This window comes from Nicotiana attenuata, unplaced genomic scaffold, assembly GCF_001879085.1.
Source record: "Nicotiana attenuata strain UT unplaced genomic scaffold, NIATTr2, whole genome shotgun sequence".
NCBI lineage: Eukaryota > Viridiplantae > Streptophyta > Magnoliopsida > Solanales > Solanaceae > Nicotiana > Nicotiana attenuata.
In genome coordinates, this window is record NW_017670884.1 from 267,574 (window position 1) to 284,890 (window position 17,317).

The window sequence follows — 17,317 nt, forward strand, 5'->3', positions numbered from 1 at the left end:
GAAACTCGAAAGGTAGATAAGAAACCTCGGTAAAATGCTATCCTCATATGATAGCTCACGTTTGACTCTAGCCTATCATATACTAACTCAATATTTTGTCTATTTTTCATTCCCTCGTGAACGTGGTATTGAAAGGAATTAATCGCTTTTTCAACTACAAGCAGCTAAAACGAATGTTCTTGCTTACAAAAGTATTGTACTATGTAACACACACAAACACAGACACAGACACACACACACACACACAGAGAAGAAGAAGAAGGGGGAGGGGGAAAGGGAGGAAAGGTCCACATCAAAGACGTGTGAACAGAGCTGTTAAGGCGGATCGAACAGCACCAGAAATGATTAATACTAAGAAACTACACCTTCACACTCAGGGAACAAGGATGATAGACCCACTATAGTACTTAATCTCATTCTATTGCTACCGTACTTCATTTCTGAAGAATAGATAAATGCCTATCAATGGCCAGCCCTTCTAGCAAATTGCAGGGTAGATAACTAATCATAAAAGAACACATGCCTTTAGGCTCAGAGCAGTATAAAAGTGGGATAAACCAAACCACTATAATTTCTGCCATCAAAGGCAATGACTTCAAAGCCTGAAAAGCAACGTCATTCTGTCAACATAGCTGCAAAATGGTTAAATAACTAATAACAATGGTCAAGATCACACAGTAATTCCTCTGCCAAATCCATGTATTAGGTGCTGCAATGAGGCAACCACTCAAAGCAGTCATCTGCTTAAGCCAGAGGCATTATGGGAATATCCGGAAACCGAAGCATTTCCAGGTGATGCTTTCCCCAATACTAGTTACATTGATCACTGTTGCGATCGCAACCTCATAGTATATAAGTATCTCTAAATTTCTCCTCAGCTACATGCAAGAATTAAAAATTTAAACCATGCTACATGGTAAAGATCAGCTTTTATACAGAAAAGAATACTGGAGCTGCAACTTATAAAACTGTAACAGATATTTACAGAACTGAAACCTACAAAAACAGTTAGGTAGAAAATGAAGGAACAAAAAACAACTGAAAGAATCATCTGCTGCTATTTACCCTGTACTTTCTATATCATTTTCTAAAGTGCTTCAATTTACAATCTCAATGGCTTTGTTTAGGCATATTTTCTCTAACAAAATTCATTGTTCCCCTCTTACCTAATCAACATCACCTGTCATTTATTCGGTAAGTAATCCACATCCTTCGGATGGTTTGATTGAATGTAATTGTCTGAAAGAATACAGCTTCAACGAGACCGGAGATGACCTCAAGGAAAAAGCATATCTCCATTGTTAACCCAATGCACAAACATCTCAGAAAATTCAGTAATACTTTTACTACTTCCTTCGGCATCAAAATTGAGATCTCCACTAGTTTGCTCCTGCCGCTAAAATACCAAGATTGAAGAAGCAAAAGGGATTACTCATGCGCGTCAGTATTGTTATTAGAGATGTAGAGAAAAGCTAATAACAAGTAAGAGGCAGAAAATAAGAAGGTATATTTAAGATTCTTCATATTCTAACCAAGGCTTCCAGCTAAAAGCAAGACCCAATTTCGTGCCCCACCCCCCCACCCCCACCCCACCCACCAAACAAACACACACACACACACACAAAAAAAAAAATACTACATAAGCGCAGTTTTGTGTGAACTGACCTTCAAGCTTGACTCACTTGCTGAAAAGCTTATTTCAGCTTTATTAGATTCAACTGTTACACCATCTGACGAGACGACACCAGATGGTGAGCTTATGATAGCAGATCTGCACGAATGGAGCTAAGTGTCAAATTAAAAGACCAAAGTCTGAAAACACGGCCAAGGAGCATTAGCAATTAATCTAGTACTGACTTAGTCGTGCATAAGAGCAATTTATTTGATCAGAAAATTGGAAAGAAGGCTGTAAAAGAATTAAATATTATTTCCTTTTCTAATCGTCCTGCGAAGACAGACATTCACAGAGTCGTTTATTTTCTTTCCTCATAGTGGAAAGAAGTCTGTAAAAGAATTAAATACTCTTTCCTTTTCTAATTGTCCTTTGAAGACAGGCGTTCACAGCGTCATTCTTTTCTTTCTTTCAATAAATAGTTCGTTTAAGATTTTCCCTTTTGCCTGTACTAGGTATTAATAAGCCTGAGCAAAAGAGTATTCAAAAAGTCACACTTCACCGCGTGTCCAAGGGTCAATTTTTTGAAGTAGATCCAAACAATTATATATTATATAGAAGCGCAAGAAGTCTCAACACAACCATCAGCTTCCTACTTTGTTTTTGCATCATTAAGTCACTAAATTAGTGAGATAATCCGAAAGTCAAGCCTGAACCTCTAGCTAGTCTTTATAATGTCTCCTTAAATTTATTATAGTGTGGGCTATTTCAATGCAATAAGTTGCATAAATCTAAAGTTTTGGTCCTAGCAAAGTGTTGTGGTAATATTGGTGTGAGAACCAATGAAGCAAGCATTAGTTTGATATGATACGTTTTCCCCCCTCCTGACTCTAGTGATCCCACCAGGACTTCTTTGAAAGCAATGGTTTAAAACCAAGTATGCGGATTCAACTCTATCAAAGCTTTAATCAATAGGAAAGAAGATACCTCTCGTATGTTTCTTCTTCACATGAATTTCCGGATGAAGAGAGCCACTCAATATCTAGGAAATTTGAAAAATCAATTGAATCAACACGTTCACGCAATCTAACACTTTCACTGCCGAGACACTGCTCTAATTGCATATCCAGGAAAAGCTGTCTACCAGACATTGAGGGTGTGTACCTACTAAAAGTGAGATTAGCACAAATTTACTATGAGAAAAGAAGAAATAAGGCGAGAACGAAATACACAACCCTTTCAAAAAGCATCGCCACTCGACCTCAACAAAGAGAGGAAGCAACAGAGAAATTGGAAAGAGCCAACAAGAATCATAAGAGAGACAACATTTGGTTAGCACACATTTGTCCATGAATAGTGTAGCAACCAACCTGCTATTAACTTTATTTCTTAAAAAACATAAAATGTGATACTAGACAATAAGAAGCTTCTTAAGAGAGAGGAATTGATTAGTACGTCTAATTTTGGCTATAAATATAATAGGGAAAAGGGCCAAAATTGCCACTCTACTATTGTTTATTGGTTGCTTGTGCCACCCGTTATACTTTTCGGCCATTCTCGTCCCTACCGTTAACAAAGTTTGCAAAATTACCCCTAACCCTAACGTCCCTCCATTGTGGAGGCTCACCCTCTAATATTTTGTCCATGTCAGCAGCCATGTCAGCTGCCATGTCATCGACCCCACCAAATTAAAACCCTAACATAAATGACCCCCCACTCCTCACCTCTCCACCCTTTCTCTCATCTTCTCTCCCTCACCTCATACCAAAATCGCCGGAAACCATGGCATTTCGCCGGAAAATTTCAGCGGGCAGAACTAACCTCCACGGTATGGCTCCCCTCTTCGTCTCCTTTCTCCTTCTTCATGTTTCGTCATTCAAACAGCAACCCCGTTCTCCGGCAAGAAATTCAAATCAACTCACACAGACAAAGACCCTTCATTCTCCCTCAAAATCTTTCAAGAAATAATTCTCACATGATTGATACAAATAATTTTCAAACCTACGACCATTCAATATTAGAACAACTTCCAAAAGAAATTTTCAAATATGAAACTCTTAAAGTTCAACAATGGTGAAGCCGATGAACCACGTTTAAAGTTAATTTTCAACTGGGTTTTACAAAATTTCAGTCCTATAACAGTTACCAAATCAATCCTCAAAGTTTAATTCAACCTCATATGCATAAAATCCCAACCCAGGATGAGGCTTTAAATTTTCGATAATGGGCTTCCAAATCTCTTACTTGAATCTGATCCAGCAGTAATTACACATGAATTTAATTCAAAATCTGAAAATTCAAATATAATCATGTTATTTCATTTTGGCTATAGATTGTTTGTTGGATTTTCTAGTTCCGGTTGAAATTGGTCGGAGGTGACATGGTGATTTGATGAGGAAGAAAGAGATGTAAAGTAAAAGAGAAAGAGGTGGAATAAAAATAGAAGTAAAAATGAAAAATAAACAGATTTGGAAGGGAAATGGGTCTGGTATGGTCTATGGATTAAAAAATGGTGGATTTTAAGTTGGAATCAGGTATTAAAATTAAGGGTGAGTGAATGGCCCCATAAACTTGACCCATTCTATGGTGAATGACATGGTGTCATCTGACTTGACCCATTTTATTTGAGGATTAAATTACTTCTCATGCTGACATGGCATTTTATTTGGCGGGACCTGCTGACTTGGTTGCTGACATGGACAAAATATTAGAGGGGTCAGCTGCCACAGTGGAGGGACGTTAGGGTTAGGGGTAATTTTGCAAACTTTGTTAATGGTAGGGACGAGAATGGCCGAAAAGTGTAACGGGTGGCACAAGCAACTAATAAACAATAGTAGAGGGGCAATTTTTACCCTTTGCCCAATATAATATCCACTAACCTGCAATTAATTTATTTCTTAAAAACACAATCATTACGGTCTTCATTGAAAAGATACATATAACATCCAAAAGTTGCAGTGGTTTTGTCGATGGGAGTGGAACCACATTTAGATATAACTCTCACAATGGTAAGCACTTAGCATCCATTCAATCGAAAGGACTTTTGAATCAACTGATGTATTCTGCTGCAATAAACAAATCTATGCAGTAAGGAAATTTAAACTAAGCTACCTTGTAAATGAAATATCAGTTTCACAAGTTGAGATTTCTGGGGTGGACTCTGAAAGACCCTTACTACCACCTTTTGCACTCGCAGTCAAAGGTTGGTCAGAGTCATCAGTCTGCTCCGTGTCAGTCTCCTTGACAGAAGAGCTGCTTCCGCAGATCAAATTTCCTTCTGATAGCGACCTTTTAATAAACGACCTGCACATGAAGAAACGGCTTCAGTAATAGCTTTGGGGTTTTTTGAACTGGTCTGGCTTAATTAAAGTATTTTTCTCTTTTGGGTTTTGACTTTTGACCAGATGTTGAAAACCCCTAATCATCTTTCTATAAGTGAATTCTCCAGTACATCACCAAACCAACTGACTTTAATATTCATCTCAGAAACAGAGATAAAACGGGCAAAAAAAAGGCAAGCTCAAGGTAAACAATGAATTTTGCATGGATGAAGTGAGTGATAGACGATGATTGTAGTATAGTACAGAGTTTTAGCCTTTAGCTAGTAAAAGGCTGGTCACTTGGGCAAGCTCACTTTCCTAGAATGTATCACATATATAAAAGCCGCAGGGTCACTTGGGACTCACTTTTGCAACTTCACAACTCAACTGTCTTAAAACTTAAAGGCTCTCAACTTGATATAGTAATTCACTTGATGAATTTTAACACTTCAATAACAAAATACTTTAATATTCAACAAATTTGTACTAATAGAAGTATTGACACTGAGAAAGAGACAAGGGAATGCATTAATTAAAGATAAGCTAGAAAAAATATGCATAATTAAAGATCAGGTTACCTAGAATTCTCCATGGATAAACTTGATCCATGTCCACCAACATTATAGTGCTGATCTGAATCCAATTCCCACAGAGCTGGCTTACCTTCTTGCGGTCGGAAATGTCCCAAGAACCTGGAATTGGTACCACATGTATTTATTTTAATTTGCCTTCATCTGTCGAAAGAACAGATACAAGAAACATACTATGAAGAAACTAATTCACGTACACATTAATGGCATCTTGTTTCTCAGCGTCCATGTAGGCATTACTGTAATAGCGCTGAAGTGTCCTAAAGAGCTCCTGAGACTGAGTTGCTGCTTTCCATTGGCCTCGTCTCTCTGAAAATATCTGTTTGATCAAATCCATCAGTATAGCATACGGAACCACTAGACTCGTTAGAACTTATCGGCATGTGCGTTTACTGGTCGAATGCAATTCGCCAATTTGAACAAGACATTCGTAGATAAAATTTCAACATATTGAATTTCCAACTTTAGATATCCAGAAAAGGAAAGAATTTAATTCACTGGCAAACTAATCATAGATTTCAACTTAAAGCATGATCAGCAGTCAACAGATGTCTACCACTTAGATCTTGTAATTGAAAGATATGGTATCTGCAGATCATCTCAGACTTGAAGTTACTTAAAGATCCTTCCACACTACCAACTTATTACTAGAATATCCTGTATCCATCAGCAGACGAGAGAAATAAATTGCAGAATTTTGAGTGAACAAATAAGGCAGAATTACCTTGTTATGTGCAGCAGACCCTCCGTATTGTAGTGCAAGTGTGTCGCCCATTGCTTCGTAGAGTTTCATTAGATTATCTGCTAAAGCTGAATCTAAATCAATGTTCTCCACATCTATAAAGCCCAAGGCATGCAGCTGATGTCCCAGGGCAACCAGCCCATATGCATATTGGGCAACATTTGTGCGATCCAAACAGTCAATGCAATTAGTTCGTAACACCCCTCTTTGTAGTGTTGAAAGCTTGACATAGTAATCTCCACATAGATCACCACTAGAGGAGTTCGGTTCAGCTCCCACTTCACAAAGGTCTTTTCCAGCTTGATCACCAGTATTGCTACAGAGCAATAAACAAAATCAATAGAATTGCTAGGCAGAAATCTTGGACAGCACTTTCTATTGAAGCCTACACAAAGAAATCGGGTTAATACCAGATTTAGCTCTCTCTCTCTCTCTCTCAACGTCCATCAATGATGGTTCATTAATGTCCATTGATTTAGACTCCTTCCCTCTTCTCAACGTAGAAAAAGATCGAGAGGGGTCCGAAAGCCCCCAAAGAACGGAAACGGAATTCGATTCACTCCCCATTCTCTCTTAAATAAATAAAGCTCGCCCCGGGCCGGGTCTTTCCCTGTTGTTCTGTTCCCGCCACGAGAAAGACGCACGGAAGAGGTATTCCCTTCAGATGCCGTAATGGCTGAGAGAAAACACATATAGGACATAGAATTGCTAGGCAGAAATCTTGGACAGCACTTTCTATTGAAGCCTACACAAAGAAATCGGGTTAATACCAAATTTAGCTCTCTCTCTCTCTCTCTCTCTCTCTCCCTCATAGGTTATTTCAATTGTTTAGACAAATCAAAGTTCAACCAGACACAAAAAATTACTATGTGGACCTGCATGAGTTTCAAATTGCCTAAGCCTCAAGTGGCAACACATATCAAAGGAGAAAATGCCGACAAAGCCCACAAGAACAACTGAGCTCTTTAGCCCAAGCTAAGTGTTGGAGGCACTCTCCTAATTAATAAAGCTAATTTGAGAACTATCAACTCTCGTGAACTGAGAAAATCAAATCTCTCTGGGAGGATTTGGATTACCAAACTTACCCAGTGGATGAGAATTTAAGCAATTTCCCAGACTCTGAGGCAGGGATAAGTTGACAGTGCAGAAAGCCTGTTAAATCCAAGGCGGTAGCTGCCACCTTGCCCAGGAGTGTCAAGACATTTGCAGCTTTGCTGGAAAAAGAGGTGTCAAGTTGTCAGCAACCCATCAGACCAACATACAAGAAAAAGAAAAAAATAACAAGTATAACAATTTCGGAAGCAGCAAGCAGACCTCCTAGAGTGTTTATTCAAGTCCCAGTGAAGAAATCTCAAGTGGTTTTCCTCAGAAAGATCTTTATTTATAAACTCAATAGCATTAGCAAATGCTGCACGAAGAATTGTTTCTCTAGGCCTCTTCTCACGAGTCTGTTTAGCGTCAAAATTAACAACAAATACAGGGGAAACATGAGCAAGAGAAGGTTAGACAACTGAAAATGAAAAGGCAACATAAATTGGATTCAGATTCCCTGATAAAGTTTACCTTAATCAAATTCAATATTATAATTGGATTTCCGTATCTCTTTACAAGATTCTCAAAGTGACGTTTGGTGGCTTCAAACTTCAAATCCTTCCTGGAGACTATAAAACGAAACAATCATGAAAATTAGTATATTGCATACTTCATAATAAAATATGCATCTTTTCTCATACGTATGATGTCAGGCTTAATATTCAAACGTGAAGTTTCTTGCGACCAGAAAAGAGGTATTGAACCCCTGTTCTGCACAACAGCACTTATTTGCACAGGGCAACCATCACGCATATCTTCAAGCACAATCTGTTCCGTTTCCACATCATTTGCTACGCGACCCTTCTCATTAACACCTCTTTTTAAATATCTGCATAACATAAAGGAAAAATAACTCAGCGACTAGGAGATGAACCATGATCACTAACTGAAATACCGAATTTAAATCTACTTATACTTCACATGTATCTGATCATACAAAGACCATTACATGAAAGTAACTGAGAAGATTCTTTTGAATTTTCTTCATCTTTTGGTTCAACTTAGTTATAGGTAAATGCCAAGATTCCTCAAATGGCACACTATTGCTGGAGCAATAGATCTACCAGAATCCGATGAGATAAGTCAGCATCAGATAAAGAAGGATATAGTATTAAAGTCAATTAGACGAACCTGGTACCCGCATAATGACGAGAACGTCTAGCAATTAGGGTCAACACAAAATCCCGATCAGAAATAGAAAGCGTCACCTACAAAAAAGCATCAGCTACATGATTAACATGTTTAAAGCATTATCCTAGCAATGGCTAAATATCCAAGTCATTAATTTATTTGTAAAGCAATCATGAAACATCACAATACTAAAGTCTGAAAATAAATCACGGGCTCCTTTTAATCTGAACATATCATCACCTACTACAACAAATAAGTTGGCATCATATCTAAAAGGAGCATCTTCCCCACTACATTGAGGTCAAATTCAGATTTCCCTTCGGTTTCATATATACCTCTGAAACAATTTCAAATAAAAAAATACCTGTTTAAAGAATCCATATACTAAAGCGACAGTCCAAAGAGTATTTTTGAGCTGATAGCGAATTCCTCGGGTTAAGAACTCATTCCATACAAACATTGTGTCATAAAGGGTGAGTCCAGTCTCACAATTGCTCAGATTCTTTTGAAGACTAAGCATAATATGATAGGAGTAGCTGAAAAAGAAGTCCTTTGTGAGATCCACTGTGCGCAGGAGCTTCTTGTATCTATTCCCAGAATAAAGGGAGAAACAGAAAGAACCAAAAAGCAAAAGTGAGTTAATAAAGCAGATGCAGTGCCGAAAAAGGAAAAACATAAATAATGAGGAAATGCTGACGAAAGAAAATATGAAAAAAAAGGCAAGCATGTGTGCCACTGAAATCCTGAGGGTACCTTGTCTCACTCAACATGTAAAATTAACATCAGAACACCACTGAAGTTTTCCCTGTAAAGAATAAACTGGCAATGGGCTCTACAACGCTATGGCTACAAAATGTTCATCTATAATGTTCTCACTATAGTTTATACTGTCCACGCAGCTAAAAAACTGCAGGGGCTATTGACAAGATTGTATAGAGATTACCTCAAACGTGAGACAAGTTTAAAGATTACAAATCTCAAAGCAGTCCAAATAAATGAAAACCAAATAAAAATGAAACAACCACATCTAGGATAATATCTCATAAAGATACAAAGAAACTAGAAGTATTGTTATTTCCATTATAATGCCTTCTCAAAAGTACTATGGACATTTTACATTTACATGCAGAATTGACAAAAGACCTGTTCTCATTCTTAGAATCCATATTGGATAGCACAGTAGAATTGGGGATTGGAAACATCTCGCTCTTCGTAATTGCATAAACCGCATGACCGCATATCATTCCGACTTTCCTTCTTTTTGTAATAAGCACCATGTAATAAGGTCCCAAAAACTTTACAAAACCTAAAATCCACCAAAAACAAAGAGTTGCGTTCAAATAAAAAAATCTATTCAGAAAAAGAATGAAACTTTAGTGGTACAACATACCAACAATTCCGTAGCAGGTCGAAACAAATTTAAGCCCTCCAGTTGACTTGTTCCCTTCATGTATTCTTTTGAGGAGGTCAATGCATTCAAGTTCTGAGTATGTGGCAGAATCTTCATACATGATTAGCTCCGACGGCTCTAATCTGTCAATCTTCAAAACTTTCCAAAAAGTTCTAGTTTTATCCCTTCCAACCATATAGAAGTTCTGCGACAAGTAAAAGTAAGTTAACCATTGTGACAATTATATAAAAGCAAATTAACTCTCTAGTAACCTTGCTATAATAACTTCATAATCGTCATCCATATTCAGTATCCAGTGCAATCAGTAGAAGGAAAAAAAAGGAATAACTAAGGATATGTGACTATACACAGATATATGCTCCCATCCCAAATAGTTAATAAGGTCAGCATGAAAGAAAGAGAACCAACGAGAGATTCTATGCAACTGGGGTAATAGTTTAAGTAAAAGATTTTTTTGACATTTAGTCTGCAACTGGGGTAATAGTTTAAGTAAAAGATTTTTTTGACATTTAGTCCTGTAATCTCGGAGAGTGAATGTACAAAATAAAAATGGAACACGTGTGACTTGAAGTGAGGGCAGAGAACAATTTTACTTGAAAATGCCTACTTGGAAGAGATATAGCTGACTAAATTGGTGATTGGCAAAATCTACAAAATCTCAAAGTACACACCACGTAGGAAAGACAAAAAATTCCCTATTTGGCTTTACTTTTTTGAATAAACTAAATCAAGGTATATTTTTGCATGATGGAATAATAAGTGCAATAAGCATCTCTTTAGTTATCAAAGTCGCCCTAAGATGAGTTTAGATACGTATTCTATCTCTGTTTTACACATTCCACTTATTACCAACAAAATGGTGGTCAAATCTTGTTTAGAGAAAAACGATAGGCAAAACATTTTGGGATGAAATGAAATATTTAACATTTTAAGCAGCATTCTATTCAAGTAACTTAACAAGTTCTGTCCAACTTCTGTCATTGTTTCTAAAAGATTTTTGAGGAAATGCAACTTCAACATAACCAAGAACAGTTTGCACAAGCTGAAGGTAACGGATAGTAAAGTGCATTTCTAGGAATTTGTTTTAGAAAAGGAGAGGAAGAGCAACGACAAAATGTCCACCAATAAAAGAATGCAAGAAAGCAACAGGAATGTTTATAACCTTGTACAAACAAGAAAGAATCAACACGAGACAAAATATGCTTATCCTTTAGCTAAAAGGGAAGAGCTTGATGTACATCATATCATTTGTAGCTTGATAGAAATACAATATGGCCTTGCCGTCTGACTTCCCCTCTTTAATTGTTTCATAAACACATTGACATGTTGAGATTGTTAAGTTATCAAGTTCTCTGTTGTTTGAACTTGAGAGAAATAAAGAAAGATGCCACATTGTACTAGTTACTTTCTTTACTAAAATGAGGAGTCTTATTCATTTAGCACTATGGGAAACAACCTCACGCGAGTCACTTCCCTTAACAATGTGATAAACTATATCATTTCCCCTTCTTCACAATTTCCCTTTGGAAAATAGACAAGCAATTTGGATTTAAATACAAACGTGAAAATTTCCATTTTGAGACCAAGAACCTGCAATATTGGCCATGTAAGATCCAAAAGACCATCCACAAGCAACAAAATTGTAACTTTTTTTCCTATGGTCTAAAGGTTGTATCTTTATAGAGATGCATCACACGAAATATATTCATATGCTTTGCTTTTGAATGTAAACATTTGCTTTGGAGATATTGTTCTAAACTGACACAAAAAAGAGTTGAATCGAAATCTTAATTAAATAAATCGTAAACCAAGTCGATAAGCATGTAGGTAAAAATTAAGAGAACTAAAAAAGCAGAAAACTTGCTCGGCCAACAAGCTAAATGACCAATAACGAAGTTAAATGACATCTTTGAAATACTAAAAGTTACTAATACATGATCTAAAGGGAAAAAAACTCTTGCAATCTACAACTGGAAAATAAACATATACAGAATTTTCCAGTTTAATAACATAAAGAAAACAAAAATTCAGGAAGTAAATCAAATCGTCAAAACATAATACCGAGCTAGTCTCATAGAGCCGAAACTTCTGGAGATATAAGGGTCTCGAGTCGTGTTGCTCATTGTTTTCAGATTGCTGACTGCTCTCTGAACCCATATTCTCCGATCCCGAGCCTCAGGACCGGCAGTTTTATCTCAGTTGAGCATAAAATAGCAAAGAAATCGCTGGTCAACTCACTACCAGAAACCTTAACTGGTAACCTTCTTCTCCAAATATAAATAACCTGATATTCTAAATCACAAGCGAGAAAAAAAAAAATTGGAAACTAAACTGTGGAGTGAAAACAAATCAGATATAAAAAAAAAATTATGGAAGCGAGAAAAGCTGAAAAAAAGGAAAAGTTAGAGCAAAAAGAGAAGTCAACACAGAGAGAAACTCTAAGAAGAGAGAAATAAGGAAGATGGAGAAAGATTTGGGAGAGATTTCAGATCGGAAGAGGTAAGCAAGGGAACTAGAGCTCCAGCGTCTACATCCACATAAAACACGCAAATATTATTTATATTTATTATTTATTTGATTTGTACATATACAGCTAAGATATGCCGAAATTTTCAAATTGCCTTGTGTAAGGCCTCCATGATCTTGTCTTTAATTCCTTTTTCTACTTTTATTTCCTTTCTTGAATTTACGATCAATTCGAGAAATTAATAGATGCGAAATTAAATTACTCTTAGACACTTACTAAAATTGCCCTTGAAATTCTAGTCTTAAATGTTGTAGTATTTTTGCGTTCAGAGGCGTACACGGAATTTAAAAGTGGCGGGAGCATCATTGTCGAATAAAAAATTAAGCAAATACTAAAGTGGGAGCGGTACCCAAGCAGTGCACTAAAAGTCAAACCGTGCCCCCTCAAATCGACTAATACAGCTACATAAGATGTGAGTCTTATGGTGTCAATCAATATATATATATATATATATATATATATATATGTTTATTTCGAAGTTACATGGGGCCGGCTCTAACGGTAGGTCCGCCGCCGTTTGTGGTCACAAGAACATATCATTAAGGGCATAATAATTAATTTTAGTTTATGTGAGAATCAAATGTTTCGAATTTCATGTAAGTTTCCAAATTATATTCACTCTTTCTCCCAATCAATATTTTAAGAATTATCTCATAATTAAGAAAAATAAAGCTTTTGGTAGAATCAAAAAAATGCACTTGGGTGTGGCAACAATTAGATTGCAGTGTCAAATTCATATCAAGTGCATATATTTATTCAAAATCGTGATTTTCAAGTTTCAATATTGTATGTAGCAATAATTTTTATAATCTGCTAAGAAATTACTAGGTGTATAACTATACTAATCAGAGCCGAGGAGACAACTAACGTAGGCATGCTAACAAAATGATTGTGGACAACATGATCGTAAGACATTGAAAATAGGATTGTTTCTTAATTGTGAAATATATTAAAAATTGACCTATAATTACTTTAATTAGCATTTCTTCTAAAGTCTTTGCACTATAAATAACAACTTGGAGGAATGGTATCAGGTATGTATACATACAACTATGGTCCCTCCAGTAGGAAAAAAAATGCCAATTTTTCAATGGAATATACCTATACATATGCCGTCCCATAATTGATATTTGATCCTATTCACTATTCAGCAGCCAAACTACAGGATTTAGGCTTTTTCTTTTTCCCTAGTCAACTATACAAAACTTGTGAGGCAAGAAGATAAATGGATAAAAAATTGGGTGGTAATTATCACGGGAAACAAACTTTTTGGATTGAACTTTTAAAGTTGTTAGCTTCATACTCATTCTATTTTTAAAGTTACTAGAGTATGCGTGTTGCGCGTAAATTCTTATCGATGTGAATAAATTTTAAAAAATCACATGAATAATATTATTTGACTTCCTATATTAATTAAATAATCATAGATTTAAAAATAATAAGTAGAAAGTTATAATTTAAACGATCTTATAAATTAGAGTATAATTTACTGCTAATTTCAATATATAAATTTAAGTATCTTATCTATGTTTCACTTGTCAAATATTTTAAATGGATTTGTGATTTAATATGGCAATTTATTACAATATGTAAATAAAAAAATTAAAGTATGTTATATATTATTACTATGAATTATTATTATTTTATACGTAAGCATGTCGTCCTTATGTGCTTATATATGGTAGTTTACAATAGTAACCTTTAAGTTTAGAAATCTAAGAAATAGTTTATATAACTTAAATACTAGGAGTTTCTACATAGTTCAAATAAGAAAAGATTTAATACCAAATTTTTAATATATTTCACTTAAATATTACAAAAATTATTAATTTACACTTTTATCCAAATTGAAATTATTTTTTAAAGTGTAAAAAAGGTGAATCACATTCCGTAAGGGGCTTCGTGCTTTTAATATAGTATATAATATATAGATAGATACAGATAATTTATATAAGATAAATGTTTAATTGATCTTGATTCAATTTTAAATGATATCAAAATCCTAAATATAAAGACTTAATTCAAATAAATAGATAAATTTAATAAATAAAATTTTAGTTGATCTCAAAATCTAAATATTAGTATAAAACATAAGCAAATTATACTTAATTTTCAAAAACTTTATGTCCAAGAACTTCGTCTACGCGTCTTCAAGACAAGTAGTGGTAGTTAATATTTAGCCTTAAAAATTTTCTAATTTTGGTACTACAAATTATAAATATGTTACATACTTTAATTAGGAGAAAAATATGTAAGGTAAATCTTAATTGATTTCAAATCCTAAATATTAAGACTTTATAAATATTTCAAAAAATAAAATAATTTTAAAATTTTAACTGATTTCAATGTCTTAAATATTAGAAAAATAATTTAAATTACAATTTTGTCCAATATGAAATCTGTTTTTAATGGGTAAAAAAGGCGAACGATATTTCGATAAGGGCCTTCGTGCTTTTAATATAGTATAGATATGTTCATATCTCATATATTTTACAATTTTAGTAAATTTTTACATCTAAATTTATGCTATGCGCTGTATGGGTTAAAATCAGATCAGAGAAATTCGGCACGCGGAGACAACAGACCGAGGTCGGGCAGTGATGAAACAGCTAGTTTGCTTTGGAATCCTCAAAAGGAATATCCTACTGAATATTCCCTCTAATTGTACATTTTTTTTAGGGTTTTCTAGGATTAAATAGGAAGAGGGAACTTCCCAAAAGGGGCTCTCTCTCCCTCTCTCTAGAAAATATGTAAATACTCCTCTTTAAAGAGATTAGAGGATCTGTGATCCTAGACCTTCATGAGATCCAAAAAGGGTCCTAAGGTTCTTATATTTATCTATCATTCATCTTTATCAAATGAAGGAGGATCCGCCTCAGCCAAGATTGGATGACTTTTTTCCTTTATTTACATTTTGTTGCCATTTAATGTTACTTAATGCATCTCTCTTTATGCTATTAAATCTGGCCATAATCACTGCCAGCATTTATACTCAGCTACATTTTTCTATTCATGTTATTCATTTCGAATCTAGAATTAATTATCCTTAACTAGGATTTACCCTCCATCTTATTATTTAATTAGTTTAACAAAAAAGGTCTCATACTTTTTTGCTTAAACAATTTCGCGCCGTCTGTGGGGATTTTCTAGTTAAAATTTTAGTTTCCTCTAGATCTAAAATTCGATTCTAGCATTCGAAGAGTAGTGTCGCTGTTTGGGATTGCTGCACAAAAAGAGGATCAAAATCTATCCAGATCAAGATCTTGCGAAAAACGGAAAAATTTCTGCAGTTACAGTGATCTCATTCTTATTTGACTGTGTACAGATTTATCATTATGACAATGATCCCTCCCACTCATAGACTAAACAGATCTCTCACAGTTACCCAAAATTTCTTAAAACAAACATGACTAGTAATTGATTTTGCTACGAAAAGGAAATTTCTTCAACCCCATTTGCTCCCACCGGATGAAAGATATCCTTTTTCTCTTTTGCTTTCATTGTGCGGGAATTGTATCCGGTTGCAAAAAATTCAGTATATAAGATATGGTTCTTGAAGTTAATATATCTTCACCTCATATGAGGTCACAGACGCAGACTGCATTTTCAACTTCACCATCATTAAAAAAAAACATTCACGAGGTGATGAATTTGGGAGCTGTTAGACTCTACTTCAGTGTCACCGCTTCCTGCTAACTGCGCTTGCCCTCCTAGAATTTCTTTGCACTAGATCAAATCGAGGTAACGAATGATTTTATTTGGTTTAACTAACTATTTTTCTAAGCGGGATAGAAGCAAGAGCATTCTCCCAGATGCGCGAATAGGAAATGCCTCATATTCTCCAATGCAAGCAAAATTAAGCAAACTGGGACTCAGGAAACAAAACAAAAGCAAACGGGGACTCACCCAGAAAACGCAGAAGCTAAGCGAAACTGGGACTCACCCAGAGGACACCCGAAACTCTCCAAAAACTGGGACTCACCCAGAAAACGCAGAAGCTAAGCGAAACTGGGATCATCCAGAGGACACTCGAAACTCTCCAAAGACTGGGAATACCCAGAGGACACCCGAAACTCTCCAAAAAATGGGACTCACGACGGGTTAACATTTCGACCAGCTCGAAATAACACCCCTACGGCCAAGGGCCATCTCCAAAAAGAAGAGTTCGACCTCGTTCGAATCACGACGGGTTAATATTTCGACCATCTCGAAATAACACCCCTACGGCCAAGGGCCATCGCCAAAATAGAAGAGTTCAACCTCGTTCGAATCACGACGGGTTAACATTTTGACCAGCTCGAAATAACACCCTAACGGCCAAGGGCCATCGCCAAAAAAGAAGAGTTCGACCTCGTTCGAACCACGACGGGTTAACATTTCGACCAGCTTGAAATAACACCCCTACGGCCAAGGGCCGTCGCAAAAAAAGAGTTCGACCTCGTTCGGACCACGACGGATTAACATTTCGACCAACTCAAAATAACACCTCTACGGCCAAGGGCCATCGCCAAAAAGAAGAGTTCGACCTCCCTCGAACCATTACGGTTTAACATTTCGACCAACTCGAAATAACACCCCTACGGCCAAGGGCCATCGCCAAAAAAGAAGAGTTTGACCTCGTTCGAACCACGAAGGGTTAACGTTTCGGTCTTAACTCGAAATAACACCCTTACGGCCAAGGGCCATCGCCAAAAAAAAAAATTCGACCTCGCTCGAATTACAACCTTCGGCCTCATCCGAATCTACTTCGGCCTCGTCCGAATCAACCTTCGGCCTCGTCCGAATCAACTTCGGCCTCGTCCGAATCTACCTTCGGCCTCGTCCGAATCAGCTTTGGCCTCATCCGAATCAAACTTCAGCCTCGTCCAAATCAACTTCGGCCTCATCCGAAT

The 17,317-nt window shown here is 36.2% G+C and overlaps 1 protein-coding gene across 2 annotated transcripts; it reads right to left on the minus strand.

Moving 5' to 3' along the window:
* Nucleotides 1-894: 894 nt before the first annotated feature.
* Nucleotides 895-12,583, minus strand: LOC109244198 (phosphoinositide phosphatase SAC2-like). Of its 2 annotated transcripts, none has more exons than XM_019411253.1 (16): nucleotides 11,960-12,583; nucleotides 9,878-10,082; nucleotides 9,631-9,793; nucleotides 8,852-9,074; nucleotides 8,488-8,564; nucleotides 7,998-8,185; nucleotides 7,828-7,925; nucleotides 7,579-7,712; nucleotides 7,350-7,478; nucleotides 6,247-6,580; nucleotides 5,720-5,841; nucleotides 5,511-5,624; nucleotides 4,724-4,915; nucleotides 2,600-2,776; nucleotides 1,666-1,771; nucleotides 895-1,396 (listed from the first exon to the last, which is right to left on the minus strand). In XM_019411253.1, exons 1-16 carry the CDS (start codon nucleotides 12,053-12,055, stop codon nucleotides 1,277-1,279), a joined length of 2,478 nt encoding a protein of 825 aa, XP_019266798.1. In that variant the 5' UTR covers nucleotides 12,056-12,583; the 3' UTR covers nucleotides 895-1,276. The 2 variants fall into 2 exon arrangements, with proteins under 2 accessions (XP_019266798.1, XP_019266797.1); XM_019411252.1 differs by having other exon boundaries at nucleotides 2,600-2,779.
* Nucleotides 12,584-17,317: the final 4,734 nt, after the last annotated feature.